This window comes from Nesoenas mayeri, assembly GCF_963082525.1.
Source record: "Nesoenas mayeri genome assembly, chromosome: 1".
Lineage (NCBI taxonomy): Eukaryota > Metazoa > Chordata > Aves > Columbiformes > Columbidae > Nesoenas > Nesoenas mayeri.
The window spans coordinates 37,792,267-37,816,832 of NC_137541.1; the positions used below are offsets into that span (position 1 = coordinate 37,792,267).

Consider the following 24,566-nt stretch of genomic DNA (forward strand, 5'->3'; position numbering starts at 1 on the left):
TGAGAAAGGACTGGTTTCTATGTACTTGATTTTTCACGACCTGAGCTCTCTTGCATTATCCATCATTTACACGGATTCATTATCAAAGTACTGCACAAGAGTTTAAGCTGTAAAACACCAAGAGATGTGTCTGGACTTCAGAAGAGATTTTATATGACATTTGGGAGCTACACTCTAGAAGAAAAATGTGTTTTAAACGCAGCATTTTCTGGATGCCTTGAATCTAGATGAAGCTTCTTTTACCAAGGGCAGTTCATTTCGCTGGTCATTCTTTGAGCTCTAGCATCTCCCACATATTCATTTGAAGCTGTATGGTCTCCCAACATTTCTAACAAGGAACTCTTCATCATACAACTTGGGGAAATGTAATATTTTGGTTTTTTTAATTCCTTTTCTATCTCTGTGCTACAAACAGAAAGCCTGTGCTTCCTCCACACCCACACTCCTTGCCAAAAGCCTCACTGCAACTTCCTGTCAGTTTTACACACTGCTGTGCACTTCCTCCCAGAAAAACTTTTATCTGAATGTACCATGTTAACTATTTGCTTACTAAGTGTTTCCTAGAAACATAAATGCTCATTTAATTTTAACCTTCATCAGTTAAACCCTTTGCAACTGGAAAATATTAGTGACACTCAGGAAAAAAAAAAAAAAGTTACTTATATTATTTCAGACTAAAATAACATAAAGAAATATCCTAATTATTTACAGGCGATGGGCATCCTGCTCTATACCAGCAGGGCTAATAACAGGCTGTTTGCATCCAGAGCTGTAATAATCCACATAAGAACAGTGGTGCGTTGCATTTCTAAAACACTGTTCACCGATGGATCTCAAAACCCTTTTAGAAATTTGAGAGATACTGCCCTGGCATTTATGTCTCCAGCTCTTGATGTTCTAAATTAACTCAAAGCAACCATGATGGGCTTTTGACATGCTTTTGAGGTCTAACTAGCCCATGGCTTCTACTTGGGGTTTACAAGATCTTGGGGAGAGATGGACCATGTTATCCCACAGAGAACCTGGGGAAAGGAGAATGGCATTATCCCAATGGACACAGCTGTGGAGAACAGGGCATCTTGGGGACTGTCTGGCAGGGCTGGCACTTGAATACAGATGAAAGGCCTGGCACCGCAGGGCAACTCTGGGCTCTGGTCCCCAGCTTTAACACACTTCTCCAGTCCCTGGCTGCTGAACAGCACATTTTGCTCATACTCCATGCCCACCCCAAGTCCAAGAGCAGCAGCGTGAGGACAACAACGCGTCCTGCCCGTCTGTACCCAGCAGCCACACCCGCGGGCCCCGGGCAGGCCTCCCTCCCTCGCTGCCACCACGGGCGGTGGCGGGAGCCCGCGGAGGCCGCAGAGCCGCACAGCAGGCGGCCCGGCCCGCCCCAGCGGGGTTTCCAGTCGCGGCAGCGCCGCCAGAACGTGGGCCACCCCTCCCTATCCGCCCTCCCCTCCGCACCGGGGGTGTGTGCGCGGGGGACGGTGTCAGCGCCCCGCGGAGACCAGGCCGCCCCAGGCCGCCCCGCCATGGGGCCCTGCGGGCAGGCGGGGAGAGGTTGGGGGAGGGGCGGCCTCGCGGCGCCGGGCGCCTGCGCAGAGAGAGCGGAGCGGCGAGGTCACCCCTCCCCTCCGCGCCGCCCCCGCCGCGCCAGAGCGAGGCTGGGCGTGCGGCGTCACGGCGACGGCCCCAAGCCGCGCCCCGGCACAGGCAGCGAGAGGGAGAGGAGCGGGCGGCGGGCGGAGCGCAGCGGGCTCGGCCGGCGAGGCGGCGGTCGGCGGGGAGCGGAGGCGCTGTCCGGTAGGTCGCGGCGGGGAGCGCGGGCTGGGCTGCCGCGGCGGTGGGGTGGGGAGCGGCGTGTCTGGTACAGGTGGCGCGGCGGGGCGGGGACGGGCCGGTGGGGGCGGCGGCGGCGGCGGCGGCGGGGGAGGGAGCGAGCGGCAACGGGAGCGGCGCTCTGTGAGGGAAGGGGCACGAGCCTGAAACATGGCGGAGGAGGAACTGGGAGCCGCCGCCTCGTCCGGCCGCAGGCGCGGGGGGACACGGCGGGGGGGTGAGGGAGAGAGCGGGGCGCTGAGGGGCAGCCGCTGCCAGCCGGGCCGAGGGCTCGGCCCTGCCCTTCGCCGCCACCTCCCTCCCGCTGGTCCCCGGAGCAGAAGTTGGAGCGGAAGCGGAAAGTTGTAACCCCGCGGCTCGGGGCCGCGACGTGGGGCCCGGCCGGGTGCGGGGAGGGGCGGGTGACGCCCGGCTCGGCCCCGCTGCGGGCGGGGAAGGGGACGGTCCCCGGCTGCCGTCGTCGTCGTTGTCAGCGGGAAGTCCGAGCCGGAGCCCCACCTAGTCCGGTCGTCGGAGAGAAGCTGCTCGCTCTTTCCGGCCGGTGTGTGGGGGCGAGGCGGGAGGGGCAGGTCGGGTGCGGCCGGCGGATCGCCCGGCCGGTCTGCAGCGGCAACACCCCGAGAGCGGGCGGGCAGCCCGCCCACCGCCGGGGCTGGTGCCTGGGGTGGCCACGGAGTGGGACAAGCAGGCAGCGCCGTGGCCAGCGAGTTTCCCTCCTGCTTGTCACGAAATAAAAAGGAAAAGGGGTTGACAGGGATGTTCATCTCGCCTAAACAACCCCCACAGCCGTGTCAAAGCAAATGGAAGAATTTGACTGACGCTTCCTGCGCCAGACCGGTCTAATAACCCTGAGATACCTCATGTCCTTCTATGTGTGTTGGTGAAGAAGCGGTGGAAGGAAAGCGAAGTTTGCAAAGGGTTGAATAAAACCACATCTGAGTGTTTTTGCGTTAGCCTCAGATTACAAAAAAAAAAAGGATAAAAAAACCAAGGTTTCCTGCAGAAAAGACAAGTCTGCTTTTACCCCCTTTTCCGTCTTAAAGAGATGGGTTACCTTTTTCAGGGTTTATAGAAAAAACAGTCTTTTCTCTACTCCTTTGGGGTATGATAGTAAGGTAGTACAGCTCCAAGACAGAGGGTATTTCATAGGTGCTCAGCTTGAAAATTGCCCAGCTCCTGTATGTGTTCTTGCATTTAGATGTTTTGATTAGTTTAATGTTATTTCCAGCATATAACAGCTACATTTTACCCCAATGTGAAATGTGTAGACAGTGTATGACAAGACTTTTCAGTACTCTTTCATGGTAGAATATACGTTGAAATTACTCTTAAAAGAAGACAGGAAACACTCTTCTTTGTCATAAGTTACAATTAAAGGCAAAGAAGCAATCACATTGTCTTGTATAGTAACCATTCAATACCAAATGTATTTCCTTTTGAAAAGAGATTATTTTATTTTCTATGGAAAACTTGCAAAATGAATCAAATTATTATCTTTTGGATGTCTTGCCTCTGTGTTGAAATCACAAGCTTTTTTGAGAGAGGTGGAGGGGAAATCCACACAAAGAAAACAACTTGCTCCAGTCAAGTGTTTTCACTTTTTTTATTCATTGCATCTTTTTTTTGCTTGAAGTCTAACTGTAGACTTTATTCTAGCTAAAAATGAGCAACGTGAATAGTGGAGGTTACCTTAGCTGTTCACATCAAAAGCTTTGCAAATAAACTTTCTAACTAATTAGATGTAGAGTGGTATCTGCATATTTTCAGGGATGCTGCTCTATGGTATGAACTACTTCAACTTGCAACTGTAGTGTAAGGCTTTATGGCTATCTGTAGCTAAATAACTGAGTTTTGAGTTGTGCTGTATAGTATAAATGTCATGTACCTTTTTTGCAGCAAAGCTGATCATACTTGGAGCACCTGTCTGCCTGGGGGTGAAATAATATGCAAAACAGAGTTGAAAGACTATAAGTGTAAAAACAGAACTTGTATTTGGGGAAAAAAAACCCCAATAGACTTTTTACTGTCTGTAACTATGTGTCTTGCTTCTATTACTACATACATGAACCAGCTAAGTTTCCTGAGTGGAATTAAAATTGTGCTGTTTTGTTCTGAAGCTTTGCTGTAGGACAGTTCATAAAAAATAAATCTGAAGTGAACCATGACAGTTATCTTCGTGCTGTGCCAGTTTTGCAGAGTAAAACTGACTGTCTTTTTAATTGAGAGCCTTTCTGGAGCAGAGGCAAACAGATGGGAATCTAGGTGAGGGCCTACAAAAAGAGAAAGAAATAACTTGTATGGCTGAGGAAGGAAATGTGCTGAAGACTACACTCTAGCTTGTGATCTAACAGTAAATGTGACTGGGAACTAAAATAGTTGTCCACCTATCATCTGGGATGTGGGAAGTGCAAGAGTCACAGGAGTACTTGAGTACTTGATGCTTAGTGCTTTAGTGCCAATCCTGTCATCTGCGGAGCTCTGCTAGCTGCTTGGAGTTAGGTATGGAGAGGTGCTTTTAAGTGTAAGAATATCTTGCAGATAAAAACAAGCACTCTGTTGTCCTTGAGTGTATAGTAAGAGGGTAGGTGGGTCCTTTATGAATTGACCAGTCTGAGCAACACTTAGATGAGTTTCAGATACTTAACTGATGTTTGAGAATGTCCTTCAGGGTAAGCTCCAGTTGTTGAGAGTTTGAATCAAAACTGCTCTCTTAGTAAACAGATCACTAAGCATACCTTGTGCAAGAGAAGTTCATGTTTAGCTTGTAGCTGCCAGCGCTGCCACTCTTTTGCCACAGAACAAACACAAACTGAAGTGCACTGTGTATGTCAGTGCATAGAATCCCTGCTGAGTTGGGGCAGGCTTCTGCTGTGCTCTGTTGCATCTAGGTCAGGTAGAGGGATATTTTAGACAGCCTCCTTCTTCAGAGAAATTGAAGTAGTGTCTACAGTAACTGCACCTTCGTATTTGAAGGCAAACTTTGTTTTATCGCTCAGATGTGGCTAAGATGGTCTGTTTCTGTGCTTGTATAAAATGGGAATAGAAATGTTTTCTGTTACTGGAATGCCATTAATGGGGACCTGTTTTCAAGTCGATTGAATTTTCAAAGTTGTTCAGCAGTTGGCTGCAGCAGAGCTTTAGCATTTTACTTAAAGCATCTAAAGTATTGCTCTCTCCTTAAGGCGTGTCAACAATGAGAAAACGGTGGGACAGGCATAGTAGAAGCAATATTCTGATGAAGCTCTGACAATTCGCTTGTAGTAGACAAGCACTATTTGGAGAAAGTCAAAGACCTTGGCTGCTGCCACAAACTGTTTCTTCATGGAACAGTTGAATGAGGCTACCTTCAAAAGCGACAGTAGGTTCTGGCTTGAAGCTCTCATCTCTCAAGCTTTAGAAGGCCTAAAGAAACATTGGACAACTGAAAATGAAAAGGTTTTATTATTGTGTTTGCCTGGTTATTTATGCTGTTGTGAGCTCCTAACATACTATGTGTTCCTGTCCTCTAGCAGCAAGGAAAGGGAGGAGGGCTCTAAACACCAGGTTGGAAATTTGCCTGTTAGGCAACTTTTGAAATATAAAGTGATTTGGGGGCCCTCTAGCTATTCAGGATGCTCTTGTTTTCAAGAGCAGTGTTTTAGTAGTATTTTTTACTACTGAAGCAGTAAATGAAAGTTACTATAAGAACACGCAGAAATATGTGTAGATGAGTTAAAGGAACATTTTTAGAGTTGAACCAGGAAGAAGAGGAGGTGTTCAATAATATCTTGTACACTGTCCCACTCAGTTTTCTAGTTGTTAATCTAAGGACTTGATGTTAGTTGGAGTAAATCCCTGCTATGCAACTGTGAAAAGAGACTGACAATTACAGTACACATAGTTTGTTCATTCCTGGCCAAGGGAGGAAGGCCAGACCATCATGCAGGAGTGGAACAGCCCAGCTCTAATGGACTGGTGTTTGCATCCTGTGGTGGAGAAGCAGCATCTCAGGTTTCTCTCCAGCCTGAGATTCTCTTCAGGGAACCCCTAGTTTCTTAGATCACTTCATATCATTCCTGCAGCTGTTGCAACACAGGAAGGTGTCCTAACTCTGAATGACTTGACCAGGTCTTCTGCAAAAACGATATTGTGTGCCACTGTTACTCATTTGTGAAATAATTTTCAATATGACTCTAATTGTAGAGCTGTGAGAAACCTTATATCATTAAATTTTTGGACAATATTGAAGAACTGAATCAAGAGAACAGTTTATTTTCATAACTGAAGAAAAACTTAAAGCAAGGATCTGTGGTTATAATTCTTGCCTGTTTTTGTAGAAACTCTGAGAATGTACTCTTTGCATCAAAATTTGTTGACACTGAGGTACACGTTACTCATACTTGCTTTAATTAGAACAGTTTCAAAGTCTTGATTTCCATAGGTAAAATGGATTAAAGGAAAATATGTAGTTTAACAATATTTCCTTTAGTGTGGCTTAATTGATAGCTTTATGTGAAACTAGATTTTCTCTCTATATCTCAAATACTGTCTGTTAGGCAGCCCCCTCTTCAGTTAATCTAAAATACCTTGTGAACACAGATTGTCCCTGCAACTGTTTCCTTTTGTTTCTCTGTATTAGTTGTCTTTGCTTTTGAAGTCTTGTCCTATTTTTTCTGCTCATAATCTCCGTTTCTGCAACCTAACCAGTTGTGCCTTATTTTTTTTTCATGTTTCCAGTGAAGGGAAGTTTCTTAAAAGCATTCTTCATATGTCAAGAGGAAGCAAAAATAACACTACCACACCTCTGTTAAAGGTGAACTGCAAATATGTGAGTTACCTGTGTGGAGTTGGAGAGTGGAGGTAGAGGAGATAGGAGGAGGATCCATCTGTTGCTGGTGTGGCGCTTCAGCACTACTGAAGTCAAAGTGCTTTTGGTAGTTGTAGGGCCAGACCAGCTACTTGTGTTTTTTTCTAAAGGTTTGATGTGTGGTCCATTTAAGATGAAGCTAATATGCTGTACAGTGCTTGAGCTGCATCAGAACCCAGACAATACTGATAGTTAAGTTGTGCAGTTGTACAGTCCTTGCTTGCAGTTAATCAAACTTCTATAACATCTCATCTTATATTTCCCATTAAAGTAATTCATTAGAAAGTTGCAATGTGTTTTCTTTTTTCTGGATGTGGAGAAGAGTAAACTGGAGTGTGGAATAGAAGTAATTATAAAATTGAAGTTATCTAAGAATCTTATTCTCTGCAATACAGTATTTAGAACTAGATCATTGGTTTATAATGTGACATTTACAGTTGAGACTGAGCTGTACATGGCTGTGTGTTGTGGCTTACGTTGTTAGTAAAGTGTGGGGCAGCCCAGCAACATACAGTGCAGGAGCCTCTTTTATTAGTCTTGGAAATGTGAAGTGGTTGAGATGAATTGTCAGATGTTGTAAGATGCAGTCAGTAACTCTCCTCTGATCTTCCATTGTGAAGCTACTGGCAAGATAACATTCTGAAAGCTTGATATACAAGATGACCTATAAGCATAGCCTACTTGGCTTTGTGTGATTGCTTTTTGCTCACAATATTGTTGAAAGATTTTCTTGGGGTTGGGAAAGTGTATAAATTGATACTGCATGCAGAATCTTGACTCTTAAGCTTCTGGAGTTATATAGTTAGTATGTATAAGTATATATCTTGCTGTCTTTCTGTGACCTTTCTAACTTGTATAAAAAGGAGAATTGATGGGCAATAGGCATGCTCTGAGTGTGGTGGTTTTATTGCCATTCAAGGAACGGTCCTCTTTTTATTTACTGCCTATTGTTTATATTGGTGCAAGTGTACAAAAGATGCTGGGTGCTTTCATGGATATCATGATGAGCTACATCAGAAATGAGTTCTTGGCAAGTGTAACTTCACCTTCAGAGTTTTTGCACAGATTATGTCAGTCCATAGATGAATTTCCAAGGTAGTTTTATATCCACAGTATTCAGTGAATATAGGTTTACAATTCGAGATGCCTTGGACTTGGGTTCTTAGTGTGCTGCAAAATGCTGTGCTCCAAATCCAACTTCTGCTGACATTAGTAATTTGAGAGTATGCCATGCTTCTAGAAATTGATGTCACCTGGTCATTTTAGCACTTGGTGGAACATAAGAGACTGTGTAGTAGTCCTGTGGTGTCAGGGAGCACTGGAAGATGCAAGAGTAGCTGACTGTCATGCTGGAGGATTACTCTTCCATTTTTCTGATTTTTTAGTAGCAGATTTGGTGTAGTCTCACCAAAGTAGAGACACCCTGTTACTTGATCTAGATCATCCTGTGCATTGAGTAAGTTTGGAGGCAAAAAACAGAGAGATGTCTGCGATACTATAATAAGCAGGCATTCATAATTCATTTTTTAACTGGATGCTTGGACTTCAAATGTTCTTACTTTTGGTTTACAATTTTCTGCTTGCTTTTTATATTTGAATACTAGAGAGAAACAAGCATTTCTGAATGATACCTATTTCTGCTCATTGTATGTTCTTACAGTGTGTTACCTTTTCACCTTTATGCTCAAGCAAGTCCATTTTCTTCAATGACACTTTTTTATTTTTTTTTCTCCTGATCTCCCTAAGCCTTTTATTTCAGGAAACACCACAAGCTAAATTGAGGTTCAGTCAGACATCTCGCATAGAAAACTTAAATGTGATAGCTGAGGTTCTGCAAAAACTGAGTAGCTAAAAACAAGGTTTTACAATTAAGTGCTTTATACTACGGCATGTGCTACTCTTTGACATCTTTTTAATCTGTGTGTTGCTTTTCATCAAACTCTTAAGCGTAATCTCAGAAGAAAGGTGCTGTATCTATGTGAGTATGAGTTAGAGTGAGAAAGTAAGAATATTTAATGTGAAGCCCAGAATCAAAGATCAAGTGGGCTGTACAGTTTTATTCTTGATGAACAAAGAAGTCCTGATGCTATCTCTGCCTTTTCTACTGGAAGTCTGTGTCCTATCTAGCCAGGAAACTGATGAAGAAGCAACATTAGACTTACTTATAGTAACCAATATTTTGAACAATGTGCAGCCTGCCTAACTGAAGGACCATCCTGCTTCTAGCCAGAGGCAAGATCTTAAAACATAGTTTGCAAATACTTTTTTTCAAAGACAAATATATCACCTTGAAAATATTTGTATCTTCAGGTAACGTAGTTCTTCCATTACTTAATCTTATTATGGACTACTTCTTAAATGAAATTTGATGCTCTAAGCGTCACAGAGGGAAGCTGAAGCCTCTTCTCCAAACTGAATGCTGAATCTGCTGTGATGGTAGAAGTGAAAATAAGGAACTGTTCAGAGCCTTATCTACTGAAGGCTGAAGTCATAGATCCCAAGAACCTAAACAGAGGATGCATTGGGTAAACTAGGCGCATCCTAAGCAATGTGGGAGTAGAAGACTGTGGTTTCATGATTTATAAACTTGCTTCACTGGGACAGTCAAGGTGGACTGAAAAGTCATTTTTTCACTGAGGCTTTGCGCAAAATTCAGCTTATTTTGAGGTGCACGTATTTAACTTGCTGGAAGTAAAACTCTTCTTCAGTAAAAGATTAAGGATGCAGTATTAACACTTGTTCAAATGCTGTGGTGATTGTTGTAGTCTAAATAACAGATGATTCCTAGAACACCAGACATGCTGACTTGTATTTAGAAAGGTCTTCCCATCCAAACCTCTGGAGCCGATTTTAAATTTCAGTATCCTTTGGACATCTGCTGCTGCCTTATCAAAGTACGTGTTTGATTGGACTTAACAGCAAAGTGAGTGTTGAGGTATGATAAGTTTCTCCAGAAAATGGCAAGCTTTGAAGATACAGAGGAACCAAAAAGCATGGTCTAAACAAGAACTGGAGTGACCTTAAGAAGATTCAGATAAACTCTTGTGGAGGCTTGATTAAACAAGTGTAACCCTCACTCTCTACTAAATATCTAGTCCATGTAATAGAAAGTGATGTGGGGATGATTGTGATTCAGATTAATTTGGGTTGTCATCTTCTAGTCAAGGTATGTTTGTGAGTTCGATGTTCCCTGAGGAGCTGCCATTCCTAGGTTCAAGATACAACTGCTTCGCTGCCAGAAACAGAACAGGATGCTCTGCCCAAGTTTCAGCTGCTTCAGTTCAGCATTTCTGACCTTTTACAAACCCGCCTTCATCAATGGATTCAGCTAATAAACTGTGAGAAGAGACAGTCAAAGTTGCATCTCCATTATTGGAGAGGCAGCAAAACCATGTGGCAGAAGATGGTAGTTATTGCTGGCTGCTGGTGTGTGATTTATTTATTTTTTTTTAACTTAACCTCAGAACACGTCACAAGCTTTAACGAAATAGCTGTTTGTAAAATTACGTATAATTTTGGTGAGTTTGAGTGAGGTTTGCTGCTCACGTTTAAATACGATGTTTCTATTCAGGAAGTATTGATTGAGAGGTCAAAACAGACATGAGTTAAAATTACTTGGGACTTGGCTGGTATGGTTCATTTATCCTGGAAGAACTAATTTTATCCCTGTTAATGAATGCTAGTAGTTAGTATTCTCAATTTGCATAGAATCAGTGTCCTTTCAACAGATAAAACTTCTAATCTTAATTAAAATGACGTATGGGAATTTGTAAGACAGCTCTCAGGCTACCAACCTGGTTTGTAATAGAATTACTGTAAATCATACTATGGAAGGACGCTTTGTATGTAAAGGGCCTGCATCAGCCAGTCTTGAATGGCCAGTAACAAAAGATCATATAATGAAGTGTGCCTTGAGTATGTGTTAGCAATCTAAACAAACCCGAATACAAACCAAACTTTTAATAATGAAGACAGTGCAAGTAATGATACCTTGGTATGTAAGTTCTGGCGTTGCCAGGGATGTAAAGGATGTGTGGGTTATACAGAAAAGTAGGCAGGATGGACAAAAATTCAGGTGTTATTGGAATTGCAGTTGAACTGAGCATTGCCTTGTGTCTGTAGAAGGAAATCTGATACAGGGCTTTACTGGTTCAACAGCCAGTGGTACAATCACAGTAGAGCTAGGATTGCCAGATGTTAAGCAGATAACACATGGTATTGGATGCTAAGTCTTGTTTCTGCAACAGAAGTTAAGCTTTCTGTTTCCAAAGACAAGTGACTTAAGCCAACTGGCAAGTTTATTCTTGAAGTATCTTTAAAACTGCATGAGTGCGTTTTTACAAGGAAAGTATCTTGACTCTGAAAAATTCCATGCCTTGCTTGTAGTCCTGCTGGTTTTAACTGTTTTTGTAGCCTGAAAGATGAAATTTAGCATTACAGTTGTGCAGAGAAACAAATAATCATATCTGCTTTTAATCAGAAGGATGCATATCAGGTAAAGCATGTTGGGTATACCATAATGTGGCAATCCATTAACAGATGAAAGTTTTAGAGTTAGGTACTGATGCAATGGTACTATGCAGTGACTATACAGCCAAATTCACAGCAGTAAGTTGCTGTCTTAGTTCTCAAAACTTGCTGTATGGTTGAATACTTAGCTTATGCTTAGCAAGATATCATAATGTGGTAATTATACATTCTCTGAATTTACTATACTTTTTAAAAATCTGAGTGTTCTTTCTGTTTATTGTCTGCCTGGATTTTCTTTGCAAGCATAAAAACCATTTACACTTCAGTTTCTTCATGAGTTCTGAGGTCATCATATTAGCTGCAAGTCTGACTGGTAGAACATGCACAAACAACTTTAATGGGGGATAGTGACTGTTTTACAGAAACAGAGCAAAAATGCAAAACCATGGCAAACAGTCACAAAAAATAAAAACGTTACAAACTCCAACTGAACCTTAAATAGACTCCATAGCTTAGATTTCATAAGGGACTCCAAATTTGAATTCACATATTTGAATTTTTGCACAACATTGAAAGTTGAACTCTGTAAGTGTTGGAACATACTATATTTTTAATAGCTTAATGTTCATTACACCACTTGCTTTGAAATTACTTTTTATACCTTGTATGAAACTACTGCAAGTTGCACATGCTTGTTAGTCTCTCACACTAGGAAGCTTTAATCTTCAGATAGCAGTGGCTTCAAGCAGATAAGTTTTCATCTTTAGAACATGCATTAATTTTGTGTTCAGATTTCAGATCTAGCTGGGAGCTGACATTGACTTGGGGGGAAAGATTCCATTGAGCTATACTAATTATAGACAGTGGAACTAGTTTCACAAGGTAAGCTTGTGTTAGGTGCTTTACAGAAATTCTCTCTAGGTGGGGTATTAATCAAGGTGAAATCCTTGATTAATAATCCTTCAGTGAAAGAAGGAAAACTTAGTTGAGCTTTCTCTGGTAGGTGTCCCTGTGGGCAGTTCAAGGAGCAACTTAAACCTCGGTGCCCTGTTTGTGTTGCAGTACCTTGTTCTCATGTCTCTGCCTTTTTCTCAGGTGGTTAGTATTTATCACACAACTTTGTTTTTGAAAGTCCTCTCAAGATTCTCTGGAAACATTTAAAATATTTGAAGATAACTGAAGAAATATTTTTGTCCAAGAAAAATTACTCTATTAGTGCCCAGAAGAGCTAGCTATCCAACTGACAAAATACTCGTTTGTCAAGACAAGAAGCTATCAAAATCAGGTAAAAACTAGAAATAAAAATAGCTTCTCGCTTTGTTTACTGAACAGTTAACTTGCTTCCAAGAGCATGCATTAGTAATGAAATAGCTCTACTTCTAGGAGTCTTGAGTATAAAAGCCTTTAATTAGACCCGATCAGCTTTTCAGTGTATCTTGTCTTCAGAATTGATTTCTGAATAATGTTTTCTATAAATAAGTGTGAAAATCAGTTCTGTAGCATTTTAATTTCTCTTTTATGAGAGATACCACTTACCGTGTTGAGTAAGGATTATCTGAGTTGCTTTAATTCCTGAAGCATCTAAAAGTTGGTGAAAATGAACAGCTTCCACTTTGGCTTATATTGTCAAGGTGCTGCTTAGGCACTGAAATTATACTGGGGAACAAAATTAGGGAACAAAACACCATAAAACTCCTTGGAGTTGAGGGATAAGAATTTAGGACTTCCCTTTGCATACAAGTATTTGGGGAATATTAAGAACAGCACTAATCATCTGTAATTAGTTGCTTCCCTGGACAAAGGGTGCTAAATCAAGAGACTCAAAATGTGGTGGAATCTGGATGGTACAGACAATTAGGAAGGTGTAGATGTGGCTGTTTGAGACTGCTCTAGTACCAGAAATGGGAAACATCTTGTCTAGGGAGACTTAATCCTCTGACCTTGGTTGGTCCTGTGACAGAACTAGAGTTATTTTTCCAAGTGTGTGACCATCGTTTTGTTCCATCTTGGGGCAGTATCCCCTCTCTGAGAAGCAGTTTTTGTTCCTTGGCTTTTTTTTTAACCTTCGCTGCTATTGTAAGCAGGTAAACCAGTTGCTTAATTTGCTTCATCTGTCATTCTAATGTTTGGGGCTTTTTTTCCCTCATGCAAAAAGTTGAGACTCATTTAGGAGTCTGTTCTCAAGGTGGTTCTAACAATCTGTCTCTTACAGAGAGGTAAATGTGCTGGAGCGGAAGCATTATGAAAATTTTAGTGAACATGCTGCAACTTCACAATACAACCAGAATGTCAGGGTCTGAACAAGAATCATGGTGTCTGTAAAGTGCTGAATAATCATGATCCCTTCTGCAAATGCTAATGCTTCTGGGAGGGACTATTAGTTTAATTCCAGACCTGAACAACTAGTTCACATAGAAAGTCTTGGGGATATCTGTAGTGACTGTATTTAGTTCATGTCTTTAGCCTGAGGCTGAGCTCCACTTACAGCTTCATTTGATTTAGTGTCACTTGGAAAGACTGGATTATTAGCTTTCCTATTCCTCACACAGGTAACAAAGTGGAATCAGAAACCAAAATTTGAAGCTGAAGGAATTGAAAGAAAAGTAACAGAGTAAATTAAAAAAATGTGGGGGGAAGATGGGAAGATCCACAAACAAACAAAAAACCCCTTTATAAGTATAGTATCAAGCCCAACTGCCAGTGGTATTTGAACCTTGATGAATTCTTCATTATGTGGTTGCTTTTTAAGAAAGCTTTACAAGCTCTAAGTGTGCAGGTTCTTCATTCAGTGTTGAAGTTTGGGTTTCTTATTCCACAACTTTCTTAGCATCGTTACTTTGGTTTGCCTTTTTCTGGAGACATACTTCAAGAAGTTATTTAATGAAATGTCCAGAAGGCACTCTCCCCTGTTTTGTCTGATAAGGGCAAAAACTGAAAGCAAGTTCCACATTTACAGTCTTTGACAGATATGAAGCTTTTAAAATACACTTCTAATGTGTTGTCTTGGTTAACCTGTCTTCCTTCTCTTCAATGGTGTTTGTTTAAAGATCTGCTCATCCTTCAAAGAGAATATTGGAAAAACTGTCCATGTGCATAGAAAGCTCTTGCTCCTCTAGCTTATCAAGTACTTTAAGTGTGCCATTCAGAAGTAGAATTAAGCAGTTACTTCAATACACTACACTAATGCATTAATACATGCATAAATTAGAAAAAGTAATATGAACAGACTGAGCAGATGTTGCACAGCTGTGATGGTTTTATGGACTGTTCCATTTCAGGAAGTCTGCAAGGCAGTTACTGAACCACCACTCACAGTTAACGGAGGCGACCTGAAAGTGAGCTCTCTGCTTCTGAGAGATTGTGTACTTGAAACAGCAGTGGAATCTGGTTTATGTGAAAACTCTATTTCTTGAAGAAGAGTAGCTTCCCTCATTTTTCTGGTCTAGTCTTGCATTAGACATCTCCAGAGTTCACAGTGATGTCAAGTATCTGTGCATAAAAATACTTAGCTGTTTAAAGCCAGTACCTGGTCCAGTTAAGATGAAAAAAGCTTTACTTTTTTGATGCTTTCTATCTTCTTGTTCTTTAGTGCCTACATAGAGACCACAGTTGACAATACTTTCCTGCCTAAAGATGGAGGAGCAGAAAAATGAAAAAGGAAAGGAAGCTGGTATTGCTCTTACTCCTTGCATGTCTGTCACCATAAAGGTAGCCAGCCTTCAAAGCAAAATTTCTCTCTTAAAATAGGCTCCACTAAATGAAGAGGGATACAGTTTATTTGGTAGGAGTAAGTTTAAACTTATTTAATCTAATTTTTGGGTGATTCAGTGGGTGCTTCTCATCAACTGTCCATCAAATCTCAGGAGGTTTTGCTTATATGTTACCCAGTTATTGTAGTCTCTTAATTTCTGTTTTGCACCTTTTGAGTATTTCTGTTTTCCAACCATGAAACTGGGTGTTCTGGGGAGTACAGACAAATATTGTTGTTGAACTTGAGCCTATCCTAGTCTAGAAATGCTGACCATGCTGTGATATAGCTGTAGCTTTAGGGTGCTAAGTTTTAGATGAGGAAAGACCTAAACCTGTCTCCTTATTTGAACGACTGCGATCATGTGATCTAATGAGCCTTTTTCCTCCTTTCCAGTTAATACAATTGCTTTCTGATAGCTTTAGAACTGAAGGTTATCACTGAAATCACTGGTTAGTGCAGACTGCTGGAAATTATTCTTAAGGTGCTACCTTGAGCTCTGTCTTGACTGTACAAATGGTTTCATAATTACGTATTCTTTCAAAAGTTCTTCCAGTAACTTTTTTTTTTCTCAGATGTGAGAGGGGATGACAATGTGTGAAATGCAAGGCACAGACTTTATAAAGAGATATTCTATGCACTAAGTCCAGTATCTGTTTTAGAATGGCTAGAGAAGTGGATTTGGGGGTGTTTTGTTTTTTAAATATATATGTAAACAGAAAAGGAAATCCACCAGAAGTTTGAGTTTCCATCTCTGGTTTTATAGTTTGCATCTCTTTCAACAGTTGAACTTTTCACTTTAATATCTTTCTTGGAGCTTAATGGCTGGTGTTGTTTCAAGTGCTACATGGTAACTGAAAGCCAAGGTTCTTTATGGCTTAAACCTTCTTTTTTTATACTTTGTCCTCTTCCTCCTCTTCCCCCCACTGGTGTGTCATCAGTGAGTCAAAAGGAAATTGTGTTGGCAGTGGATGGAGCCAAACACAATATTAGTTCCAGAGTCAAGCATTGTGTCAATCTGAACAGTAAAGTAAGAGCAAGGTCGAGGTTTCGGATGAAAGCGGTCTGTACAACATGTGATATGGAAAAATAGGTTTGAGCTGGAGCAGAGTCAGGTTGGGCTAGTTGGGAATCACTGGGAAGTCAAGTTCAGGCAGGATCAGAGCCCTAACTCAGTCTGGGGCACACTTGCAGCTGATGGACATACTGGTCAGTGAAAAAGTGCTTGCTAGGCTTTTATTCCAAATATCATGGCAGACTGTAGTGTCTACCAGCTTCATGGACTGGTGGTTTCTTAGTTGAGAAGGAAGCTAAGACCTGTAACCAGGGAAGTTTTCTTAGGAAGGTTCTCTTAGGTAGGAATTGTGTGTTTATTTTTGTTAGAAAACAGTAGGAGGAAGGTGAAATGACATCAAGACTGCCATTCAAAGCCAGTGGGGTAATAGGTCTAAGTGAGAGTAGATGATAGATGATGCTTCTGCCACATGCTGTGTTACAGATGTCTGAGTTAGCTTTCTTAAATTGTTTTGGAGAATACATTTGTTTGTGTTTCGTTCCAAGGCGTCATGGCCAGACTGCCTGATAATAGACAAGCGCAGAGATGCCAGGCTACCTCTATCACTGTATAGGTGAGTGTATGTATAGAGGGTTACTGTGTGCTATCTGAGACTTAAGGAGTAACTGTACAAATGACACAACAGTTGTCACGGCGAAAAAGGAAGTGAGTACTTACTTTGCTCATCGCCCAAAGGTCAGAGAAATGTTTGAGTGTACTGCAGTCTGGCTTTGTCATGCCCTCAAAGATCTTAAAAAAACTTTTTGCATAGGTCTTTCAGAGATTAAGATTGGCCAACCAAGAGGTATATATATGCTTTAGTTATGTGCCACCACTTAAAGTAGCGAAATTGCCTCCAGCGTGTGGTACAGCAGTTGGATATTGAGGGCTGAACTTCCAAATCTGGATGCTGAAAGAAGCTTTGCCTTGTGTTAAATTCCTGAATCCCTGTTTAAGAGCCAAAATGGAATTGCTAGTCTCTTACTAAAACCAAGCTGTTAGCTTCTTATTCAGGATTTGGAATTTTCTTAAAGAAATTGTAGATCATTCAGTAAGAAAAAGTCACAAATTACTCAAACCACTAGGTAGAGCTGGTAGCTGCTGCTTAAGTTCTGTTACTTCTAAATTACTGTCAGGCTTCGTTATTAACATATCCATATTTAGTTGCTAACTTCAGACTGAAGACTGAAAAATTCGGCTTAAACTGTTCTTTTCAAGACAGTGAAATTGCTGCAGTTCGCTCAGATTACAGTACTGGGATTTCCCCTACACCCACTACATTTATGTCATTCTAGTGACACCTTTCAAAAAATTAAAACAAACATTCAGTTATGCCTTTAAGAAACGACAGGTAATGTTATAGGCTTAACTTGTACAGTTAGAGACAATCCTTTTTCCTATTGTTTGTAGGAAAGCTGGACAACTTATGGGTTTGTGGATCTAATTTAACATTTATAGTGGTGCCAAATAGATTAAACTTGTGTTGTGCATGGTTCTGGTGGTCCATGTTTGCAAAAAAAAATCCATGTAGGGAAGAAAACATATTTTTATAAAGTCAGGAGTGAAAAGATGTTCTGTTAGGTGTGAAAATCACTGAAGAGTCTCAAAATTTATCGGTAATGAAAACCTGTGTAGAGACTTGCTTTACTGGCCATCAGGACAATATTTCCTTATGGCATTCTCCTTGCACAATTGTTGCTTCTTGAGGTGCAAGAAATGGTTTAGGTAAGTTGAAAAGCTGCTTATGTGTTTGCAAGAGAAATTAAATAGGACCTGGCCTGTTTGCTTCTCATGTCTTCTGACAATGTGGAGTTAATCAGTGATAACAAAGATGGACACTAACATGGAGGTGTTCTAATTTCTATGTAAATCACTTTACCATTTTGTGCTAAACACCTAACAGATGGTGTGACTCCCAGAGATGCTGTGAGATAACTGCTGATGAGAGAGGTCTTTCTTACCTTGCTTCTGCTGCTTGTGCAAGCACCTGTGTTGGATTCCCTGCACTTTCTCTCTCCCCCAAACCCCAAATTATTTGTCAGCTGAGGTGGGTTTAATCTTTCTGAGAGGGCAGAGAGTGGAAAAAGCAGGTAACTCAATCTGATAAGTGCTGGAGGCAGTGTGGGAAAGGAGCTGAGAGCTCCCAGGGCAGCAGTAGCAGTCCTGTTAGCTCATTTGCTAGAAGGACTGCAAGAAGTGTGTTTTCTTGAGCAGTATGACTTGTCCCAAAATTTGTGACCTTGTTTTGTTTTTGCTCAGTTAGTTTTTGACAAAGATGAGCCAGCAGATCTGCTTGACTGGTGCAGGCAGTGGCTGGGGAACAGCTCTAGTTTCTAGGAGAGAAATGGTCTCAAAAGAATATTTCTAGTTGCCTCTAGTTGCTCATGAAACTACAGTCATTATAACTGTGGTTATATGTCTAGTGAAAGACTAATCAACTTGCACACATAAGCTGGGTTTTTTTTTTTTTAAATTGGCTTCTGAGATCCTGCTGTTCTTTTTGAGAAATGTTTGGTGGGAAGAGGTTGATTTAATATTCTTCTGCAAGTCTTTCTCTGTGACTGTTTAGCATTTAAGTGTTTCAGAATGAGAAAACGCATGCTATCTCCTCTTGGATAATTGTTTCTTATCAGTAGTAACTGTTAGCTTTACTATAGTAGGATTTGTTCAATATTTCTTTATGGGACAACAGTAGTGAGGTAGAGGAAATACCATATCTGATGATTTGCAGCATTTTATTGTAGCTGCATTAGGAGCTGATAGTTCAAAAACAGCCACTGTATTTAAAAAAACAAACCAAACAAAAAAAAAAACTAAACAAACAAACCAAACTCAGTTAAGCCCTTTTATCAAACCTTGCTTAGTGAACTGTATTGTGGTGTCATGGTTGTACTTGCTGCATATAGATCAAAGTTTGAGTCAGTAGATACAAACTTTGGATGTTATTTCAAGAAAATGACAATAGAAATAAAGAGATGCTGTTGCCTGGAGAAGTTTCCCATTCTGTTTTTTGTCAGCATACTGATGCTTTCAGTTCTCCAGAAGAGACTGGAGACATTTCATGCATGTCAGCTCATATGAACAAAATAATTTACACCTCTATGTGTATATATATGAAATTACAAAAACTTGTGTGATATAAAATAAGTTTGGGGGATGGATGAGGAGAAGATGTAGTAGCTGTGAAATCTGAGACATGTTTTTGGAATTACTGTATCAGTACCATAGATAGCAAACATTAGCAGCTGTTTACCCAATAAACCTATTCGGCACTGTGAATGTAGTGTTTGTAAAACTGCAAGCTCTCCAGGCATCTGTGTGGCTCTTGGGAATATTGGTTTTGGTCTGTTGTTGCAAAATATATAGTCCAAGCAACTTCTCATGAGTGAACGAGAGATCTCGAGAAACCTGTGAAATACCTTAATGCTTGCTGTGACTATAGCTGAGAGGTGCTGTGGACTTGTTTGCATGGCTAGAAGAGATTTGGTATGTTTCTGGAAAGTGTTATGAGGTGAACTTACCTCACTGGATGGTATGCCATAATCCAAGTAATTTACCTATCAATGAAGTAAATCAATTTCTATGCCTGATACCTTCTTGCTGTAAATAAAGGAGAAGAATCCATCCAGAGGCCTCTGAGGAAGTGATGTGTGCACGTGGGTTTGAGCAGTTCTTCAGTACACTTGTGCACTTTCTTTGAAACATGTGATACTTTGGCAAGACTGTAATACTGAGGTCTTTATTACAGGGAGTCTTAATCTGTTCTTGCCTTTTCTCTAAATTACTGTTTCATGGGATATAAAAATCTCCATTTTAAAATCTTTCCGAGTCTGCACTATCTTGACTGTGAAATTAGGCTGGATAACACGTGAATAATGATGGTTCTTTAAGTGTTAAAATCCTGGTAACAAGAAAACCTTGGAGGTACTTTATTTGTCCTAGAAGAAAAAGTAGTATTGTTCAGCATTTACTGCGTCTTGAATAAATGTCCGTTGTTTCTGTTAAAGTGACATCTTGCCTAGGTTCTGCCTGGTTATAATAATGTATCTCCTGCATTTATCAGTTGACATCAATTGTTCATGTTGTGTTATATATGCAGTCTTGCAGTGGCTGTAGTAATGCTGAAATAGTTGTCCCGTTGATCAAAATGGTGAATAATTTATTGTGTTTTAGGTATTGAGGGTGATTTATCTCCTGCATCATGCGTGAATACAAGCTAGTGGTTCTTGGTTCTGGAGGTGTTGGAAAGTCTGCTCTGGTAAGTTCTCTGTGAGGTAGTTCAAGTACATTTTCTTAGGCTTCTCATGTCTTTTTATTTTTCCTCTAATACGCTCTCTGCTAACCCATATTTTGTTTATGTAAGCATGCACAAATAAACATAAATATAAGTAATGACTGCTGAGGGTTCCTGGCTAGAATAGGTGCCTCCTTCACTGGGTGTATCCACATCCGTTGGTGTGCTCTCGCATGCTAATATTTTTGTATAGGGTGGGGTGATGGTCAGATCTTTGCCTGTCTTACACAGCGAAGTGCATAGGCACAGTGTTATGAAGGTCTCTGGCTTCACTGGGTAACCCAGCCACAAGTCTGTGAAACATCAAGCTGTGTCATGAAACTCACACAATGGACTGATTTGGCTGTGTCTGGCCTTGGTAACTCCTGGCTCTGGAAAGGTCTTCAGAGTGCTGGTTGCTTAATATTCGATAGCAGCCTCTAAAGCTTTTTTAAATGCAAATACAGACATATATTTGCATGTTTGTAGGAAGTTCAGCATGTTTTCTACATCTTTCCCTGTGAACATGTGTATAGCTGCAGCAGGTGGATGTTTGTAAACCAAAGAACTCATGCATTTTAGTTAAATGGTTACAGAAAAGTTTAATCTGACCTAGACTAGCAGTAAAAAAAGTCCACAGAATGAGATGCTCCCAGCCCACCTAAGAACTTTACATTTTTCAGTTTAACTTACTTTAACTTACTGTAAGTAAGGCCTAGAGGTCTGTTCTATCAGATAAGAAGGATTATCTTACAAAGTAGTTCCTAAAGGAAGACGTGACAAATCATCTTAGATTGTGAAAGAACTTCTTCTTTTACCTCTGAATTCTTTATCTTACTGCAGCATTTCTGGATTTGAACCTGTCTGCTCTGACTTGGCCATTGAGTCTTAAAGTTCCGCTTGTGCTAAAAACATCGTACATGCTAGGTACACTGGAATATCCTACTGAGTCTAGTTAAGACTAGTAAATGCTGGCAGCCTTTTTTTTGACTAATTCCTGTGCTGGCAGTAAGTAGCAGAAGATGCAGTAGTTCTAAATGCAAATGTAAAAGACATGCAGCTGTACAGTATTCTATTCCAACTAGAAACTAATAATGATTCCAACATTTAGACAAACCTTAAATCAATGCATGCTTTAATTCTTACACTCCAAGTGAGAGTGGATAAAGGAGGGTGTAGCATTGCTTTATCTAACAGTACTTAGTTAAATAGGCACGTATGTCTAACTTCCTGTTATTTCTTATAGTTATGTCAATCAGTTTGTCTTCAAAAATGTAATGGTTAACTGAGTATACACCTAGAACAGTAATTTGTGTACAATGTTGACAAAATGTCACTATGCAAGAAGAATCTTACAGGAACTTTTGTATTGCAGACTGTACAGTTTGTTCAAGGAATATTTGTTGAAAAATACGATCCTACGATAGAAGACTCCTACAGAAAGGTACATGCAAAAGACCTCTCTAGTGTTACAGAAACTTAAAACTGAAGTACATACTGTCATATATTTGAGTCATTGCTTGAAAAAGGGTATGAATGGTCACGTGACATAATACCAGGTAACCGAACAAGTTTGAAATCCAAAGGTGCTCTTAAAATCTCTCTACAGGAATAATGCAGGCTAGCTTTTTAATGTTTAAGCATGATACCTTACTAGCTAGTCAGGAAAAAATGGTAATTTCATTGTCAGAATTGGAAACATTTATTTTTTTTATTATTATTATTATTTTTTTTTAATAAAATATACTATCACTTTTTATTTTTCATAATATTTATTGTTAGTTTGCATGTGTGTTAGTGTCTGCAGGTAGATTTGGACTTGTATGTTGGAGGTTCTAAGCTTTTTTTGCTACTAGGAAAATGCTAAGAACAACTTTGCACTCACCTTCAGAACACTAGAGGCATCATACTGTATTCCTGACAATTTAACTGATAGCTTGATACACTTCCATTAGATGGGTTATTGTTTTATTAATAGGTTAACACAAACCTATCATAAATGAACAAACGCTTAACAGTAGCCTGTTAGTTTCTCTTCCCCTCTTCAGCATGACAGGCTGAAAGGTCTGACTCTGCTTGCATCACCTTGAATCTCCATATTGCTCACTCTTCAGTTTCAGCTGAGACCATGATTAATATTCCAGGCTAAGATAGTTTACATCTGAACTGCTACCAGAAGAGTTAACCATTTGCTGAAGCAGATTAGTCTTCAGCTATGTCATTTTCTTAATATTTCTTTTTGTAGCTGAATTACTTTTCATTTGCATTGATACTCTGACATAGCTCACTGTGTGGCCACAAAAATGCCACTGTCTATACAAGGGAGACAAGACGTACCAAACCCTAGGAAGTGGGCAGAAAGTGCAGGACCTCCTCTTTCAGCACTTGGCTACACTTATATTGAAATAAAGAGGCTGTATTACCAGAATCTTTTCTGAACAGAAGAGGAATTAGTGAGAGCAAAATGATAATTTCACACTTGTTTTCTTTGACCTCATAGAAATCTATATGTTGGAAAAATCATAGTCTTAAGTATGTGGGCTTCCAGCCAAAGATAGAATTCTTATTAAAGAGGCAACAACAAAACCAAAAAATCTATAAAGCCACTTACTTTTTCTGTATTAGGGGAGCAGGAATTTTGGATCCCATCCCAATGTTTGGTGCAGGCCTTTGCTGGGTCAGGCCCAATAAATGACTTCAAAAATATTCACAAGCTGTACTAAAGTGAAACATTTCCTTTGTTACATATTTATATTCTTCAGGTCATACTAGATGCATGATGTTTGCTGGGTGAATTATTCCAAAGACTGTTTCCATGGAGCTGAAGAAATTTTGCTTTTTGCTAATTAATTTTTTTGGTAAAGACCTTATGTTCCTTTCAGGTTTTGTCCTGAAATGACTAGGAATATCTCTGTGTATCCATCTTCTCAACTCAGCCAGATTGCTGAAGTCTTGCTTAAGTCTGGACAATACTTTATGCAGTAATTTTCTTCCCTTTACTGCTAGTTACAATTCTAACTTGCTGCTTGACTTGGGTGACTTTAAAATGTATTAGTTTGGCAGTTGCAATCCTGTACTATTAATCTTAGATCTTAATTTTATAATATTTGAAGTTGAAAGGATGTGGCTTGAAATATTTTGTCTGGAACTAAACAATTTGGGCATGAAGTCTTGAAACTTGATGCCTTAGTTTACTCGTCAAATATTTCTTCATAAAGAGAATAGATGCTGCTTAATTAGCTGAATAACTTTGTCAGCAATGCATGCTAAAATAGTGGCTATTGAAGGAATCTCCATTCCTAGGGGACATGGGGGAGCTTTGAGAGGCATGGAAATACTCCTCTTCCCCACCCCCGCCAAGCTCCAATTCAGTTACAAAATAAAAGCTCAAATCGGAGTAGGGGACACAAAGTTTTTTCTGAGTGCTGGTCTGCCAACTGGGAATTTAACATGCAAAGGGGAAAAGGGAAGTATACTAATAGCTTGGAAGGGAAAAAAGAATAAAAACAAACCACAAAACAAACAATCAAAAACCAACAACAACAAAAAAAACCCCACAGACAAACAAAAAAAAACATGGGTAGCCTGCTTGAATGTGCTTGAGAGCACTTCCGTGTCCTTTGATGCGCTCAAGGCCATTTGGGTCGTGGTTTGTTTTTTTTTTTTGAGGTAGAAGCTAGACAGAGGAACTCTAAAATAGATACAGAAACTGATCCAGCTTCTTAAACCTATTTTTTGCAAATTTTTCTAAGCTGGATCAGTTTCCTAATTAGTGTCACTAAAGGCTGTTTTTGAGGACACCACTCTTAGTGGTTTGCTTGGTTTATTGCTTGTTGTGTACTACTTATTCTCCTGTTGATCTAAACTGCTATTAAATGAACATTAGTATGCCAATCCAAGTTTCTAGCTTTCACCTGTACTGTTCGTTCAATCTGTGAATGATCCCTGAAACAAGTAGAAATTAATTGTGCTAGTTGCTGATAACCATCATTACAAATTTAGCAGCCTCCTTTTTAATAATCAAAAATCCCTAATCACTTTGCAAAGTGGTACTTGGCTGCTGACGCTTCTTTTGAAAATGTCAGTAGGGCCCTTTGAAAGGCTTCTTCCTGCTATTTTTGAAGTGCATATCCACATAAACTTTTTAAGCCATTATGTTGCTTTATGCATTATGAATTTGCTTATAAAATCACACAATTCCTGTTGTCTTTGGAGGGGAGACTTGAAAGAGGAAAAATTCTAACCACATCTTTCTCTCTTCACAGCAAGTTGAAGTAGATGCACAACAGTGTATGCTTGAAATCTTAGATACTGCAGGAACGGTATGTAAAAC

At 40.3% G+C, this 24,566-nt stretch overlaps 1 protein-coding gene across 3 annotated transcripts in view; it reads left to right on the forward strand.

Annotated features, from left to right (window-relative positions):
• The first annotated feature begins 1,516 nt into the window (after positions 1–1,516).
• RAP1B (RAP1B, member of RAS oncogene family) overlaps positions 1,517–24,566 on the forward strand; it is a 33,180-nt gene continuing 10,130 nt past the window's right edge. Inside the window, exons 1-5 of one of the 3 annotated variants that reach the window (XM_080345996.1) lie at positions 1,517–1,806; positions 6,559–6,634; positions 20,134–20,218; positions 21,609–21,677; positions 24,499–24,555. In XM_080345996.1, coding sequence (XP_080202122.1) covers positions 20,162–20,218; positions 21,609–21,677; positions 24,499–24,555 — 183 coding nt within the window. In that variant the 5' untranslated portion in view covers positions 1,517–1,806; positions 6,559–6,634; positions 20,134–20,161. Of the gene's footprint in view, positions 1,807–6,558; positions 6,635–14,828; positions 14,867–20,133; positions 20,219–21,608; positions 21,678–24,498; positions 24,556–24,566 lie in introns of those variants that run through there. The other 2 variants (XM_080345995.1, XM_080345997.1) reach the window with 2 other exon arrangements.